Source organism: Diadema setosum, chromosome 4 (assembly GCF_964275005.1).
Source record: "Diadema setosum chromosome 4, eeDiaSeto1, whole genome shotgun sequence".
Lineage (NCBI taxonomy): Eukaryota > Metazoa > Echinodermata > Echinoidea > Diadematoida > Diadematidae > Diadema > Diadema setosum.
This window is the reverse complement of record NC_092688.1, coordinates 30,824,425-30,842,821: the sequence shown is the minus strand read 5'-3', so window position 1 is coordinate 30,842,821 and position 18,397 is coordinate 30,824,425. Positions and strand designations below refer to the sequence as shown.

The window sequence follows — 18,397 nt, the reverse complement described above, 5'->3', positions numbered from 1 at the left end:
GATTGAGTGATGTGAATTACATCATTCAGACGCCAGACAGGAAGAAAAAGAAACGGTTGTGTCACATCAACATGTTGAAGAAGTATGTTGAGAGAAGTGCAGGTGAAAGTGCGAAGCCACTCATGTATGTGGTAGGAGCAGTCCAAGATGTCCCTGTTCCCAAGACGAGGAAGGAGCTGATGAGATTCATCGGAATGGCCGGATACTACCGTCGCTTCTGCCATAACTTCTCGGATGTTGTGGCACCCTTGACTGATCTCCTGCGGAAGAATGTGAAGTTCCAGTGGTCAGCAGCATGCCAGTCTGCCTTCGACCAAGTGAAGGCGATCCTGTCGAGTGGTCCTGTATTGGCAGCGCCGGACTTCAAGAAAGGCTTCAGCCTAGCTGTCGATGCCAGCGATGTCGGAGCAGGCGCCGTGCTGATGCAAGCTGATGACGATGGAGTGGACAGACCAGTCTGCTACTTCTCAAAGAAGTTCAACGCGCACCAGCGGAAGTATTCTACCGTTGAGAAGGAGACCCTAGCGTTAATTCTTTCGCTCAGCCATTTTGATATCTACGTGGGCAGCACAACTCAACCCGTTGTTGTGTGGACTGATCACAACCCACTGACATTCGTCAACAGAATGAGAAACAAAAACCAGAGACTGATGCGATGGAGTTTAATCCTACAGGAGTATAACCTTGACATTAAGCACATTCGCGGAAAGGAAAACATTGTCGCAGACGCCCTTTCTCGTGCTTAATTGAGACATCTCAGTATTTTGTCTTGTTACCAGATGCAACATTTGTGCAAATGTATTTTATGTTTGTAACACTTTCAACAGGTGTAATTTTGTTTTGCAAGTACACAGGACAGTGTGTGTACATCATGTATATGTACAAGTGGTACATGTATGCATCTTGCATACACTATAATTGTGATGCCAACAGCATGAATGCCACTTTGAATGTGTAAATAACAACACTGAAGTATTTTCAGATATGTTTGTGTTAATAAGGAAACACAGCAAGCTATATTTGTGCTTTGAGTCACTCTCCAAAAGAAGACATTATGAAGGCTGTTTTAAGTTATGCTAGCCATCAACAGTTGTCAAGAATGTGAGTTGTTGGTAAAATGATTTCAAACAGGTAGTGTTGCTGTTTGTATAGAGAATGTGGTGTATCGAGTAATGTAGGCACAGTTCAGGTATATGAAGTTTAATACTTGTACATGTACAAGCATTGGTTGGGTTTGTTGTGGCACATACCCTAAGTTTATCGGATGTTGCCTTTTTGATTTAATTAGCATAAGTATACTGTATTAGGTACAGAAATGATATAGTTATACATGTACAAAGCTTTTGCTCATTATTATAGCTCAATCATTGCCTTGGCAAAGGTGTTCAGTATTTCACATTTGATCCAACATACCAACAGGCATATATTTAAGCTGACTGTGTTATACCAGGATGTATACAGGCAGGTATACACTCACTTATTAAGTTTAGGTGTACACACAGGTTATCATCAAGTATAGCTCATTCAGGTTCATTTGATGTTTTGTCAGGCAGGTCATACTTTTGGTGTTTTGTATGTTGACAGGAAAGTTTTCAGAAACATAAGTAGGATATATGACATTTGTTGATGTTTTGACGTTTCAATAGATGCTGACACAACGTGTACAGGTATATGTAAGTCACATATCATGGAATATGATGTTTTGGTTGTAGGTAATATGATGTATATGATTACAACAGTTGGATTTTATGCAGTTGCTTGTGGAAGAGATGACGTGTTTTATAATCGTTGTACACAGGTTAATCATTTAATAATGACAGTGTAAAAATTGACATGTTGCATGTGTGTTCTAACAAGGAAACCACATGATTTTGGTACAAGTGTATTGTTTGTGCTGTATGCATGACATGATTGCATAAAGGTTAAGGTGTTGAGAAAGTTAACATTGCAGTATTCAGTGTTGCACAACTACATGCAATTCCAGTATGCTGTAACTCACAAGCAGCAGTATAACTCACGAGAGTGTTAGTTTGGTACACGTTGAATGGTACTAAAGTCATACATGTTTTATCACAGGTTGTGATAATGATATACTAGTAGCCATAGCATACTTCGTTTATGTGTTCTTATAATGATGCAACCATGGTAAATTCATGGAGTTATAAGTGTGAATTGGAAGAGGAATGTACAATGCTGTTCCAAAATATTGTGCCAACGTACATAGAGTCCATTTGTGTTAAAACGTTAAATGCACTCTTTTAGGGGGGAAGTGTTATGGATACAGGTACATTGTATTGTCATTTCTGGGCACTTGATTGTTCCGCGGAGGAATATGTAAATAAAGAGTTCGACAAGATGACCGAGATCGACCAAACACCTTGTTTGAGAGTCTGGGTATTTTTGGTGGTTATGATGGTTCGCTAGGCCAAGTTAACCTCCGTAACAATAATCAGAGTGAAAGATCTGTTTATGCACTGAACAGTATGTTGGGATATTTTCTGTGTGTTTGTGTGCATGTGTGTGTACCTTCCTCATTACAGGAGTATTAATATGGTTGTGTGATGATATCAGGTAAACTTTAACTTATGATGCATTGGACTTGAATTAAAATGGGTTTGGAAAATTTAGTACATGTACATAGGACAAGGCAATAATTCAGTTTGTTCCTTTTTCGTTCATTCAGGACTATTCAGTCCTAGACCATCTGCCAAATGCAAACTTCTAGTGTAAAACTATAATGTCCAAATGTAAAAAACACCCAAAACCTGATGGTTTTGTTTACTTGTATTTGTTTTGCTCCAACAAATGCATTACTGCAAAAGTGAATATTATCGTGCAAGTAATTTTTCATGCTGCAGGTTGAGATGAATTTCACAACTTTTTAATTCTGCAGAATCAAGACATTAATTACTGGAACATAGCATGCACAAATATTCATGTGCTTGTATTTTCATGCTAGCTTCTGGTTAGCACGAAATGTGCACAAATTTCCACTTTTGCAGTATTTGTCTAAAACAAAATTATCGCTTGAATTATTTGAAAAATTAGAAGAATCAAAAACTTTAAGGTATATTAGTATTCCATTTTCCTTTCCTTGATATCACTCCACATAAATCACTAATTTTACATCACTTTCATGTGTGATCCCAATGTTTCTCCAAATTTTATTCAGTTCCATTGCTTCTATGTGTCATTCCAATACACTGTAGACAAAATTTCTGTGGAATTCCAATATATTCCTTCCTTTGTGTCACAGAGTAAAACAAAAATTATCCGGATCCATAAATTTGAAACACTTTGATTCCTTTTCTTTAACTCTTAAAAACTTTTGGAAAAATTGTGAATCATGAACACACGTGGATGCTTTCTATAATGACACGGATAAATAACATAACTGTGGATCCTCAGGTCCATACACACTTGTCTTCAGGAGCATCAAAGAGGATCCGTTAAAACTGGGCAAGGTCATCTGTCGTCTTCTGCGTAGTCGGTGATTGGATCGAATGCACCAGCAGTATCATCAAAGTTTTGATCAAACTTTTCCCGTCAATCGAGAGGAGCATTCACTTTCTTGAAAAATCAGACTTTTCAAATCCATGAAATTTATTTACGTCGATGTAGGGCAATTGTCAATTAGGTGCAGTAGAATCAGACTTTTCCACATTTTTTCTTTGTTTCCTCCTTGCTACAATGGTGGCATCCATTCTGCCAACTACTTTGATTGGGCAGGGGTCAAATGGTGAGCTCGCTTTCGAACTCTTGGGCTGTTTCACCAGAAGAGCGTCTGCTTCTTTTGGACTACATTTGATGTATCACACGTTACCCCGGGGTACCGTAGTACCCCAGGGTACCATGTTGTTTAGCGCCACCTCACGTCCACTCGAGGACAGCCGCAGAAAAATGCATGCACTGTGTGTGCGTGTACATAGTCATTCCCATGCCACTGCATGTTATGCATGCATGGTATACTGTGCTAGCATCAGCGTGTGCTTCAGTGCAGCGAAATGCAGCGCAGTGCAGTGGCTAGCGTGCGCTAGCTCCAGCACCAAAATGATTTCCACTTTTTTGCAACCCAGGGTACAACCTTTAAAAAGAAATTAAATAATTCAACAAAATGGCTGATTTTTATTTGGTACCCCGGGATACCATTTATGTCATCATTTCTTGCTTTTCAGCTCTCCGTCTCTATGTCCATTCATTTTCCTTGCCTGCTTATCATCTCTGGTTAGCATGGTGTCTTGTTTAAGTGATTTTGTGTAGTTGTGGACAGCTCATACTGTAATTTTTGGCTACAAGTCTACAAGGCTTCTTGCATGTTGAGTGACTGTATCACCACAGGCAAATATGGCATTTAGTGCTGAGAGGGTGGTCTTTGATGAAAAGAGGCAGATTATCACCATCATATCGATCACAAGAAATATCTGAAGAACAATTGCCACGCTTGTCAGAGTGGTTCATGAAAGTTGAGGTTAAACAAATGTTTGTTTTAAAGTACTCTGTACATGCCACAAATTTTTTATATGGTCACTTTAAGTGAGAAACACTACTTAAAGGACAAGTTCACCTTCATTAACATAAGGATTGAGAGAATGTAGCAATATTAGAAGAACACATTGAAAGTTTGAGGAAAATCGGACAATCCGTTCAAAAGTTATGAATTTTTGAAGTTTTTGTGCAGTCATCGCTGGATGAGAAGACTACTGCAGTGTATGATGTCACATGCGTACAACAATATAAGGAAAATATAAAGAGAATTTCACAAAATTTCACCTTTTGAAAAAAGTACTCATTCCCTTGACTCGTTACTGACATATGTTATGGGTAATATTATTCCCATTGCCTTTAGAAAGAGGCAAGTCAAGTGCTCTTTTATAATGCGAAAAAATTGAAAATATGTTGAATTTTCTTTATATTTGCTTTATACTGTTTTACTCATATGACATCACGAGCCTTAGTAGTCTCCTCATCCAGCGGTTCCAACATTAAAATTTTTAAAATTCATAACTTTTGCATCGATTGTCCAATTTTCCTCAAACTTTCACTGATGTGTTCTACTAATATTGCTGCATTCTCTCAATCCTTATGTTAATGAAGGTGAACTTGTCCTTTAAAGACAAGTTTTACCATCTTAGAGTATTAGGTAATATGGTTGAATTAATATGTATCACATAAAGCATCGGTTCAGTGGTCTTATGTTTGGGGGTAGTAAGTAGACCTTACCGATACTGCATCCACTGTGATCACACACAGCAGTGTAAGTACATTTACACTATTTCCACAATATTGAATGAATGATTGAATGGTTATTGCATGACAGCAATACCATGGACTTTTAACCCTTTGAGGATGGGCTAATTTTGCTACAATATGCATTTGCCATAGACCTTCGCCCGAGTATACTCGGGACTTGTCCTAACAATAATGAATAGTGACAACACACGGATCTAAGGCCATGCTTGTCATAACGTGTATAAACAACAAAAGAGTATTTCCAAAGAGAAGATGATTACTGCTGCCTATTATTCTTTAATTGAATAATGCTTTGGTGGTGGGGAAATAAGTAAAGCAATTTTCATGTCTTGGTGATTCCTGCCATAATACTATGTTTTGTATGTTGCAATATGATATCAAAATATGTATTAAATTTCAGATGCTACTGCCTGCTATTAGAATTCCCTTTGTGCTGAGGATGTTCTTCATGTCTTCATAAAGTTGTCGTATTTTGGTTTCTTTATGTGACGTATGTGTGTGTGTGTGTGTGTGTGTGTGTGTGTGTGTGTGTGTGTATGTGTGTGTGTTTGTGTTTGTGTTTGTGTGTGTCAATTTATAGCCAATATGATATGTACCGTATATACATAAAGTAATTTTCATAGTCTCTGTACGTATATTGATATAATATAAACACATAAATATATAAAATTCTGAATCCAACTTTAGGGAGACATTGAGTAGATAAACAATGTCAGCAGTTAAACATGAGATTAAATGGGATATATACTAGTTGAAAACTAGTTATTAAAGGCGACACAAATTGTCTCCCTAAGGTTGTGTGTCTCCTTAATAAAATAATTATGCTCATACTTCATAGTTTTTGTAAATCTGGATCAATACTTATATACAATATATTAACCTACTCATATTCCTATTTTGATTTATAATTGCAGAAGCATGAATTTTTAAGGGTGCACATCATGTGTATTTACTGTTAATTTCAGCAGGGATCATACCAAAGGTGTAGCAGTTTTCCACAGAAAACAATGAAATAAGGAAGTATGACAAACTTGAGAAACCTTACTTTTCCGGGGTCTAGGGCAATTACCCCCTGGGTAATTACCCCAGACCCTTCCCCTGGCCCTAATCCTAATCCTGAACCTAATCCTAACCCTAACCCAAACTCCTAAACCTAAACCTAACCCTAATCTTTACTCTTACCTTACCACTAGCCAGTATTTACCCGGGGCGGGGGGGGGGGGGTACTATAATTGCCCTCTGGGGGTAATTGCCCGGATACTAGTACGCTTTTCCGAGGGATCCGGACTCTCGATCCTTTGAAGCTCTACAAGAGCAAACCCCAAAGGGGATGGGGCATTTCCCCTTGACACCCTTCACACTATTCACATAGACTACTAAACTCACAAGAAAAAAAAAGAAAAAAAAATCTTGTCCATGATCACAACAATTTGATGCAAAGAATTTGATTTCAAGTGAAACCAGAATGTACTTTTTTGTTTATCATTTCTTTTCTTCTTTTTTTTTCTGAAATGCTCATATTTATAGCGCCCTTTTGGCGTTCCATAGAATCTTCACCAACACACACGTACATTTACACACACACACACACACACAGAGCGCCTACCAGCCGAGCCTTTGGCCCGCCCGATGAATTGCGAGCTGAGAGACGCAGTGCGACGACGTAGCGCTAGCTAGTTAGCTCCGCCGCCCGCCCGCCGCACGCAACGCCTGCCTCGCGCTCGCTCGCTCTCTGGATCGCTCGCGGATCGCTAGGCCAGAGCTAAAGCCGGGCGTGTCTATGATTCAGCTTTGATCAGTCCTTTGTAGTGGGTTACAAAACCCTTGCAAATGAGTAGATCGGCATGGGAAACGCGTCTGGAAGTACCGTCGACTCCTCTGAGTCAAGTCCACAAAGCGACCCTGGAGCATTCGACGAAATAAATGCGTATTCTCTCCTGGCTTTGTATGTTTTCCTGGCGCTTGTTGTGTATCTGATTGCCGTCTATCGACGCGAGTCCCACCGGCGAGATGAGGTCGAGCGGGCGGTTCGACGCGCCAGAGCAGGGAGAGACCGAAAGTGCAGGACAATCCTGTTCGTCATCGCCCATCCCGACGATGAGTGCATGTTTTTCGCTCCATCCATCCTGACGCTGAACTCCAACCCGGACACGGTTGTTCACATCTTGTGTCTTTCAAATGGTATTTCAATCTGTAATACTTATAGCTTGTCTTCTACTGTAACCTTTTCAGATCACCTGGAAGATAAATTATAGGAGGAAAGCCTGTGTAAAGCAAGCTGCCCTTGATTCGACCATAATTTATAACGCCTTCCAAAAATTTGACCGTTTACTACGTGTAAAACCTATGGCGCTTGCGTGTGGTCGAATCTTGGCACTGGAGGTCGAACCTTGGCATTTTTGCTTTAATGTTGTGAGATAAACCATTATATTTATGGCGTGCCTAGAGGTCTAGTCTTTGTACAGAGTCTAACAGTGTTAGTATCACCTTTACATTAAAAGAATGCATATGCATGGCCATGGTTGGTAGATATGGTCTACAGGTGTACTCACATGCTGAAATCACTGCTGATGAATCATTGGTATAGCTATATTTATAATTTTATTTATAACATATAGATATATGTTGCAAAGTAAAACAGTGTGATTACCGGTAAATTCTGTCGTCAGGCATATGAAGCTGGACTGAAAGTAACTATACACAGCCCAGCTAGTCTTGTCAGGCTAGACCATAAGATCAGTCCATATTTATCGTTGGGTATATGTTCCTCAGAGAGTGCTTTTAATACAGGATTGGAGGAGAACCGTAAACATAAAGTCCAATAATATTATAAAACTCCAATTTTCTGTCTATAGGTATAGCATGAAGCCTGCACTTTAACAGAAGAAGAACTAAATAAGAAGAAGAACTACTCGTTTGTATAACGTCTAGTAATAGAAACACTCTCCTTTTTCTTCATTCTTTTCCCTTTTTTTTTGGGGGGGGGGGGCGCTTTTTGAAGCTAGTCCACTTGTTTGACATGAATTTCCCATCCTTTTCGCCTGCCTTCTTTCTTTTCTGTTTGGTTGTGTTTTCTGTCTTTGACAGGATAGAGCCGCCAACCTTGAATGTAAAGTTTTGAGTGAGACACTACAAGGGAGCAGAGAGACCAAGCCCTATAACAGAATCAAAGCGAGGGGAGGGGGTTCCTTGTGTGGAAGGGGTGTCCCCTTTTGTGTGATTGTGGGAGCTTTGACAGTTATTAACATCTTTAAAAAAAACATTAATAATTTTAACACAAACATAAAGAGGTTGCACCTTAAGGAAACTTGAGAAACTTTGGGCTTATAGGGATAGGCCTATCAAATGATTGGAATATCAGGGATTTTGGAGGCAGTTTGTCAAACATAGAGTAGTAATTTCTTGTGAATAATTAAAGGGACAGAGTTACATGTGCAGTGTTTAAAGTCAAAACAAAATATGTCAAATATTGCGACTGTTTCTTTTCTTCTCAGGAAACTATGATGGGAAAGGCTGTGAGAGGGAGAAAGAACTGGAGGGGAGCTGTGCAATATTGGGTATTTCAGCATGCAATGTCACTATTCTCAACAAGAGGTGAGGAAAAATTCAATGTCTCTGATGTATTTTTACGATGTCAGCATGTCACCCATACCAAATGATTTTTTTTTTCTTAATTTTTTCTAAATTTTTTTTCTAATTTTTTTTTTCTAAATTTTTTTTTTTTTTTTTTTTTTTTTTTTTTTTTTTTTTTACAAAAGACATAAAGGCCCGAATTCACGAAGGTGGTACAAAGGAAACCATGGTTTAAACCATGGACAAAAACCATGGAGCACCAAGTGCCGCACAGAATATTTCGTAACGAAATTTGTTATTTCGTCAACAAAATGACCGTTTCGTTAACGAAGTTATCATTTCGGGAAGACATGTTCATTTAAATACAAATTGTTGTCATTTCGTTACAAAATAATCATTTCATCGACGAAATGACCGATTTCGTAGCGAAATATTCCATGCGACACTTGGCGCTCCATAGTTTTTGTCCATGGTTTAAATGGTTTCATTTGTACCACCTTCGTGAATTCGGGCCTATGGGTTTGTGCTCTGTACGTACAAGTATAGTATAAATCACTTGTAGATAACAAAGCTATATTTCACTGTCATTATTATTATTATTATTATTATTATTATTATTATTATCATTATTATTATTATTATTATTATTATTATTATTATTATTATTATTATTATTATTATTATTATTATCATTATTATTATTATTATTATTATTATTATTATTATTATTATTATTATTATTCAACCCTTGCCCTTCCTACAGCTAGAAAGATTCTGTTGAAGTACTTTTAGAAGAATAATCTCAAGAAGTATTTGTTTAATTTGGCTTACAATAATTTATTATTATTATTTTATATATGTCCTGTACTGTTTCACTTTGTCGTTTTCTTTCTCTTGCATACCAAGTACCTTTATGTCAATTCGTATCTTGCACATGGTTGAGCCTTGAGCATTTATTTATTATAGATTTGGCACCTTATACGATATAAATCCCATACTTTTTTTTAAAGAAGCCCTCAGAGACCATAACACTTTTCTTCATTATTTAATAGGAAAAGTTATATTGTTGCCTTCATACTTCATTTTCTCCAGTGAACTTCAAGATGATCCCAATGTCCTGTGGGATGCAGACATTGTGGGGAAGCATGTACTGCACCAGGTGGTCAAATGTGATGCCCAGATGGTAAGACTTAAAATTTGTTCAGAAATTACAAGTGATGAATGAAGGGAACAGCTCTGAAAATTTTTACTTTTTTAGTTAAACCTGCACTAGGTTTGACCTCTTGGCCATGCCCAAATTTGACCACGTGCAAAAGCAGAAGTTTTTACTTGTAGCCAGTGGTCAAATTTTGGACGGTAGTATGGCCGAATTGTGGGCTTGCTTTATTGTATTATTTTAGGGTGAAGGCATTTACCATGTCAAAAAATACCAAATTCTGAAATTTCTTATAATTTTTATGATTAAAAAAAAAAAAAATTATTAGCCCCATGATGGCATCTATCCTTTGAATCCAAAGATAATGGTGTTTAGGGAATTGTGATTTTCATGCCTCCACCACGTAGTGTCGCCGGAGGCATTATGTTTTCGGATTGTCCGTCCTGTCTGTCTGTCCGTCCGTAATGAATTTTGTGGATAGTGTATTAAACTAAAAAACTGTTAGAGCTATCCTAATGAGACTTGGTATGTATATCATATGCATGAGTGGATGAAGTTGTGCCTATCAACTCTTGAGTGCACATGCTCAAGGTCAAAGGTCAAGGTCAAATTCTTAACATTTCACTATTTCCCCCGTATCTATGCTATGCCTGAAGGTATTTTCTTGAAAGTTAGTGTATACGTGTATTACCCAAGAAAGATTCTTTAGAGAAAGTTTTGGGATGTGAGGTCAAAGGATTGCCTGTGATTCCCTGGATAATTTTAGGGTCATGGGGTCAAAGTTCAAGGGTCAAAGGCCAGGTTAAAATGCAAAAATTTTGCTATTTGATGCTAAATGCACTTTTTCTTCATAGTGTACTTTGGAAATTTGTCAATGCATATAAAAGGGTTAAAGGTCAAGTAACAATCGTCAAATCCCCTAATACCTGTTCTCTTAAACAATATAGCCATTGGTCCAATTAAACCTACTTCAAGGAAAGTGAACAATCACCACATTTGTGACAAATACATGTATGTCATTTTAATTTATTGCCAATTATGTGAAACTGTCATCACACATTATCAAGACATACTGTAGACTTATAAGCCAGTTCACAGTTAGCTCATGGGCACATTGGTACAAATGACCTTTCTTTTTTCTCAATTGGTTAGGCACTTTACTCATTTTCAAAGCAGCATGATGCATAAGCATGCCCACAATTTATGGATTTCACGTTCAAACAAAGAATGAACTTATGCAGAGCAGGTGACAAGAATGGTCTGTCAATTGACACTTTGGCAGGCATTCATTTTATTGTTTTGTGTTGAATGCATAAACAAACTTCTTCTACCAACATTGCTAAATACCAGGCTTTCTGCATGCTTGCTGTCAGGTGGATGTGCTATAAGCCAGTTCGTAATTAGCTCATGTACACCTTGGTACAAATGACCTTTCTTTTTTCTCAGTTGGTTAGGCAGGGCTCGACACTAACGGTGGCCCGGTGGCCCGGGGCCACCAAAAACGCACACCGGGCCACCAAAATTTCAGAAATGAAGACTTTGGTGGCCTGATCGGGCCACCAAAAAAGGACGGATGTTTGCCTTTGGGCCACCAAAAATAAAAGTTAGTGTGGAGCCCTGGGTTAGGCACTTCACTCGTTATCAAAGCGGTATAATGCATAAGCTTGCCCGACATAACAATTTATGGAATTTGTGTTCAAACAAATTATGAACTCGAGTTTAGACCAGGTGACCAGAATAGTCCGTCGTTGACATTTTAGCAGGCATCTAATTCATTGTTTCGTATTGAATGCAATAACAACCTTTTTCTCCTGATGTTGCCAAATACCAGGTTTGCTGTCAGGTGGATGTGCTGGCAAGCACTATTTAGATAAGGATCTCATGAATAATCATCACATGATCACAGATGCTTATCTCAGTGAATTAATAAACCAAAATGCCTGTTGGTACAAATGACCTTTTTCTGCTCATGCGCAAAGTGGAATTACGAACTGGTCTATTAGTAAGCACCATTTATAAGGGTTACATGAATACTCATATCATCAGGGATGCTTATCTCAGTGAATTAAAAAACCAACATGCCTGATCGTACGAATGACCCTTTTCTGCTCATGCGCAAAGTGGAACTGTAAACTGGCTTATTGGGAGAACGTGCATTATGGTGGAGGCATACCAGTCATCACAGTGACATTTCTAGTTATTTTTATGTCTGCTATTTTACGGGCATCTCATATTAGAGGCAGAAAGCTGTGCACAGAGCGGTTATCTTTGTACAGGATGCCTTTCGGTTCATTACTCATACTTCTCAATCGAATTGAGAATGATTTTGTATTAAGTTTTAATGTTTACCTTGATCATGGTCTAGTCTGTAGCTGATCCATGAAAATAAGTGAGTAAGAGTGTTCAGCTCACCAAGCTTTCATCTGATGGTGGCCTATCCCGATAGTCCTTCCATTGAATGAGAGTATGGGTTTACAAAGTGATCTACTACTGAATGTTGTAAACAGATCTTTCACTTTTTATTTGAAGAATTTTTCAGTGTAGTGATTACGAAGCACTGGAGCTATCTAGCCTGATTCAGCCACCACAGAACATGTGTTTGGGTTGTTTTTGTTTTTGTTATGCCTCCGCCACGAAGTGGTGCCAGAGGCATTGTGTTTTCGGGTTGTCTGTCCGTCCTTCCGTCCGTCCTTCCGTGGTAGCGTCCGTCCGTCCATAATGAATTTTGTGGACAGGGTAACTATCAAAACCTTTTGAGGTATCCTAATGAAACTTGGCATGTATGTGTATTAGGGGGTGAAGTTGTGCCTATCAACTTTTGGGTGCACCTGCTCAAGGTCAATGGTCAAAAGGTCAAGGTCAAATACATAAAATTTCACTATTTCCATCATATCTATGCAATGCCTGAAGATATTTTCTTGAAACTTAGTGTATACATGTATTATCCGATTAAGATTCTCTGGTGAAAGTTTGGGTCGTGAGGTCAAAGGTCAAAGGTCAAAAGGTCAAGAAAAATATTAAAACTTCACTTTTTTTCTCTGTACTGTGGAAATTGTTCAAGGTATCTTCATGGAACATAGTATATATACATGTACTGACTGGCAGTGATTATCTGGAGAATTTAGGGTTCATGGGGTCAAAGGTCAGGGGTCAAAGGTCAAGGGCAACACTTCAAAATTTTACTATTTCCCTCATGTTTATGCAATGCCAGCAGGATTATTTTTTTTTACACTTGGTGTATGCATGTATAACCTAATAGAGATTCTCTGGAAAGTTTTTTTTTTTTCCTTTTGTTTTTGCCTCAAAGGTCAAAAGGTCAAAGATCAAGTGAAAGTGCTGAACTAAGTTTTTCCTCCATATCTCAGAAGTGGCTCAAGTTATCTTGAAACGTACTACATATTTATGCATGTTCTGCCTGACAGTGATTATTTTATGAATTTTAGGGTCAAAGGCCAGATGAAAATGGTAACAATTTACTGTTCAATACAGAAATTGCACTTTTTCTCCATACCTTGAAAATTACTCAATGCATAAACTTATGAATGGGCAAAGTCATTTTAAAGTCCTTAAATCCCCTAATACATGCTCTCCTATTCATCCAATTAAACCTAGGTCAAGGAAGGTGAACATTCAACACATTTGTGACAAACTTGTCATTTTAATATTTTGCTAATTTTGTGAAAATGTAGGCCTATTAGGAGAATCATGCATTATGGCGGAGGCATACCAGTCGCCATAGTGACATTTCTAGTTTTTGTTTTGTTTTTTGTCAATCCCTCCTCATTTTTCCCCTCGGATCCTGCAACAAGAAATTTCATCTCTGTTCAAATCTTCCTGTTAAATAATAATTCATTCTTTATTTTGCCGTGAACATCTTTCTTCTTTTTTTACACTTAAATGTTTGCTGCACTACTGTTTTCATGTATTACAATTTTCTGAATCATTTCTTCACAGATCATTACGTTTGATGAAGACGGCATATCAAACCATCCAAATCACATAGCTGCATATAGAGGTGTCAGGTAAGTACCTTTTGCCATGTAATCAACTGGTGCAGGTTGAGTTATCCCCCTCCCCCCTGCAGATATGATCCATAATTGTGTACTGTTCTCCCAGAATTACTACAGCAATAACTGCATTATGCTGATTATCGTGCCATAATTTGTGTTTCTGTATTATGCGGTGTTCTTTATTTGGCAACAAGATGAGATGGCATCTAACAACAGGGTAATGCAAATGGTGGAGTATTGAACCTGAAGCAAACTCGACACATTCCTATTGCAATTAGATTTGATTAAAATCGTCTTTCTTTTGTTATGTAAGTTCATTGGGTTAACATCACATGTTAAGCACATAAGTTCACATGCACTATTCATTTTAAAGAGCACTCTTTGGTTATTTTTTTGGTTCATTTTTGTTTCAATTTGTGGCAAGTTTGATGCAGGAAATGTTCCTGCGATAATGTGTGTGAATGCCATGTGGTAACTTCCATGCTTGGCATAACTCAGTTTAATATATGTATTCATTTTACCCTTTCAGGAAACTGGTTGTGGAGCGGAAGCTTCCCTCAGGTAAGACAATTTAAGTTTGTGTATGATTGAAGCATTAAGATGCATGTGAATTACTCAGTATGTTGAGAATTCTTTATTTTAGATAAGTCAGAAAGTTTAAGAATTTGCAGAAAGTTGAACACTGGATGATGATTGGTATTCATGCAGTGACGTTTTGTTTCATTTGCTTTACTTGATTCCTGCTTGAATAATGATAGAGAGTGGTTTGTGATTTCAACAAACCGTGTTCAAGAAAGTCAATAGTAGTGGCTGTGATAAAGGCAAGGCCAGTGCCAGAGTTTCACACAGTTTTCACTAAAGCAGAAGATGACATTTTATCCAACTCGGTGGTCCATGATAGGTTAATGTTGGGGACTATGATTTAACTGTCCAAAACTTAGTGTGCATGGCAGTGAGAATGTGTTACGTGGGAATCGATGTTTGTGCTACGCTTTGATTCCATCCAGGTGTACGTGCCTTTAGTCTCGAGAGTATTCACATCCTGCGGCGTTTTGTATCCTTCCTGGAAATCCCAGTCAGCTTTGTCCTGAGCGCCATCAGGGGAAGCAAGGTCCTCGTCTTATCGCCCAATGGAGTTCTGAGGGCTCAGGTATTGATTATCACACCAACAAAGGTTTTCCCTTATACTCATTTCTCTCTTCCCCCACCCTACCAGCAAAATGAATGAATTAGGCCAGGATCTCATCTAGCGTGTGAGACTTTATCAACGCTGGTGCCACGTTTTCAAAAGTAGGGGGCCCACTTCTGGGTTTCATAAGCTATCAAGCAAAGGAAAAAAAAAAGGTCTTCAGTGCAATAACAAAGACTTACCGTGCTCACACTTAAGGTGTTTTTATTTCTTTCTAGTGCAGTTCCACTTCCTGGGTAAAAAAAAAAAGGGGGGAGCCCAAAGTGGTGACACCTTATGTATTCCTATGTATGGTGCAAAAAAAGTGGGGGGCCCGAGCTTCTCCCCGTTCTGTCGGCCATGTTTATTTTCTTACAACCAATCCCCCCCCCCCCATGTAAAAAGCACTGACTACAGGGGGTTTATGTTGAATAAAGACATGTCAGTATGATGCTTTGCTGTTGAAATTGAGGAGTCCTCTTCCTCATCTGGAGCAAGATTGTTGACATATTGGTATCAAACTATCAAATTACAGTTCCATTATGACATATGTCAACCATTTTGCACTTTGGTATGGAAATTAATGTTGATTATTTTTTTTTTTTATTTTTAAGCTTTCTAGATGATTTGATGTAGAATTAGCAGGCATTTGAAGGCATTTCTGCAGGCCCTTTGTTGTTGGATGAGTAGGACTAGGTTAGTCAGTTTGAAGAGAAAGAGAATAATCAACCATGTGAGGAGAAGCACTTGTGGAGATGAGGGAGAGTGTAGGTAATTCATTGTGTTAACAAAGCAAGATTTAAATCACTGAGTCATTGCTTATGAGAATGACCAACACTAACATGGTTTCTGCATATGATTGTTCACTTATGTCATTCATTCTATGTCATATTTAAGATAAGATTTGTATGGTATATGCTGTCATTTGGTCTTAATCCAGTTGACACATATTAATGGAATAGCTTTTGACTTCCAGTGGAAGTACATGTATTCCAATATTTTCATGTCTTCTGAATTCAAATGATAATAGTTAGTTTTTTAAAGTTCCCACTTCTATCACATTTAAGATTTTCTGTTTGTTCTTCTCTGTAGAAAGCCATGAAGGCCCACGCCAGCCAGTTTGTCTGGTTCCGCAGACTCAATATCATCTTTTCCCGGTACCTGGTCATCAACAGCATCAGTAGCATCACAGTCGATAGCCCGGAGGTTGGGTGAAACTAAGACAACTCGATGAAAAGTATTCCTCTTACTGTGCAGATTGTAAGTCAGAAGTATTTGCAGAAATAGTGGTGACACTACTGTGATGATTTTAGTGGGTTTTTCTCCCATTACCCATGAGGTGCATAATGTATACGCTGTTATTTTTGCGAGGGTTTTATTTTCGCGAATTTCGCGAGCTTCTAGCTGATCGCGAAATTAAGACACGCGAAAATATTACCCCGTCATACCTTATGTACAAATTGATGACAAAATGCATCCAACGCTGGCCGGACCAGAACGCGGCTGTTAACCGGCCTGTACGTACACATAATTACTAGTGCGTACGCTGCTTTGCGAATGATTGTGGAAGTGCAGTACGATGCTAAACATGCATTAAAATGTGCAATCTCCGTGCTACGTTACCCTATGCGAATGAACACCGGCTTGACGTGGTTGGGTGAGGCCTAGGGATGCATGTAAAACTTTCGCTAGCGCTAGCGCAGCTCTGAAACTTTGTCGTCTACATCTATTTGTTGCAGCATTTGGTAGGTACTTGTGAATGCCGTATGTGAGTGTCTCACTGCAAGTTCCCGTAATTGTTTCATTTTTAAAATCTTCTACTGTGTCTTTTCTATAGTCATGTTTGGGAAGTCACAATGCAAATGGAAAAACGTTAGGAGTACGTTGGCAAGTGTTTGAACGTGTTTCTCGGGCTTGGCAGTAGACCCTACTACTACTAGCGAATTTAACAACACGCGAAAATGCCACTGATATCGTGACTCGCGAAAATATCTGTACACGAAAATATTGGCGTATACAGTATATGACTTTTTTGTAACTTACCTGTGCTATTCGCCAATTAGTACACCCATTGGAATGCTTTCATTCTTTGTTGCCACAAATATCTGGAAAGAGACTGTCATTAAAAGTAGATTACCTAATCAATTTGTGCAGATAAGTATTGTGATGCCTTGTTATAGTATATCTTATTACCCATGTTGACATGGTTAATGACACCACTGTTGGTCATGAATTGATGGTCTTAATTTCCTAGATATTTCATTCTTTAGAGTGATTTTTCTTTTTCTGTTTTCCTCATGTGTGTTTGTACTATAATAATATGTAATTCAGGAAAATGGCCACATTATCTCAATTAGGGCAATGTGTGGTGCCCTGCATCTGTTGTGGTTCAGTATGATGTACCAACCAATTAAGAATTAATACTGGTAAATGATATATTGTGTAAGGAATGTCAAGCTACTCCTCCATCTAGCACAATAAGACAATCAACATCCATGCAGCTAGGCCAGTATATGTAAGGCACTTCATGAAATAAAGTTATTTTTCAGGGGGAGATGTAATAACTTCAAAAGTTTAAATGCATTATATTTACAGTACAAATATGTCCTGTACAAATTCCTTCATTTCATTCATCTAATCATTTCAGGTTGATATAACCAAGGGTTGTATATTTAAGAAGATCTGTTGTCATTCACTTCAAGAGAGCTCTGCTGAAGATATAATGCACAAATTTTTACTGCATGTAATAATGTTTGGTAATTAAATAAAAGGTATACAAGGTAAAACCTGTGAATGTAGGTCATACTTCATCAATACTCATACATTAGACTTTGCCAGTACTTTACAGTTTGTAGCCCTATTCAGCTTCTTATTACTGCCAGACACATCATCTTATGCATCAATCATAGGTGTTGGCATCACATAGAAGACTATTTCTTGTGTATATTGTAGTATTGTAGCATACATGTACTGGTTTAGGGATGGGAATGGGTTAATAATTTGACCCCATATCACAGGCATTTAGAAGGGAAACCAGCAAAATGCCCCCCCCCCCCCATCAAAGGTTTTTGGAAGGGAAGCTAGCAAAATGCCCCCCCCCCCCTCCTTAATGAGGGAAGAGTGCAGAGGTGAAAAGTGTCCACTATTCCAGCTCTTGCATAGACAGGAATATCTTGGGGGGACTTTCTTATGCTGAATATACCAGAGATGATGTGCTTCCCATAGCACTTTCCTTCACTC

At 38.3% G+C, this 18,397-nt stretch overlaps 1 protein-coding gene across 1 annotated transcript; it reads left to right on the top strand.

Moving 5' to 3' along the window:
* Positions 1-7,094: 7,094 nt before the first annotated feature.
* Positions 7,095-16,372, top strand: LOC140227058 (N-acetylglucosaminyl-phosphatidylinositol de-N-acetylase-like). The gene is made up of 7 exons (XM_072307491.1): positions 7,095-7,431; positions 8,745-8,844; positions 9,916-10,006; positions 13,934-14,001; positions 14,519-14,550; positions 14,997-15,139; positions 16,250-16,372. Exons 1-7 carry the CDS (start codon positions 7,095-7,097, stop codon positions 16,370-16,372), a joined length of 894 nt encoding a protein of 297 aa, XP_072163592.1.
* Positions 16,373-18,397: the final 2,025 nt, after the last annotated feature.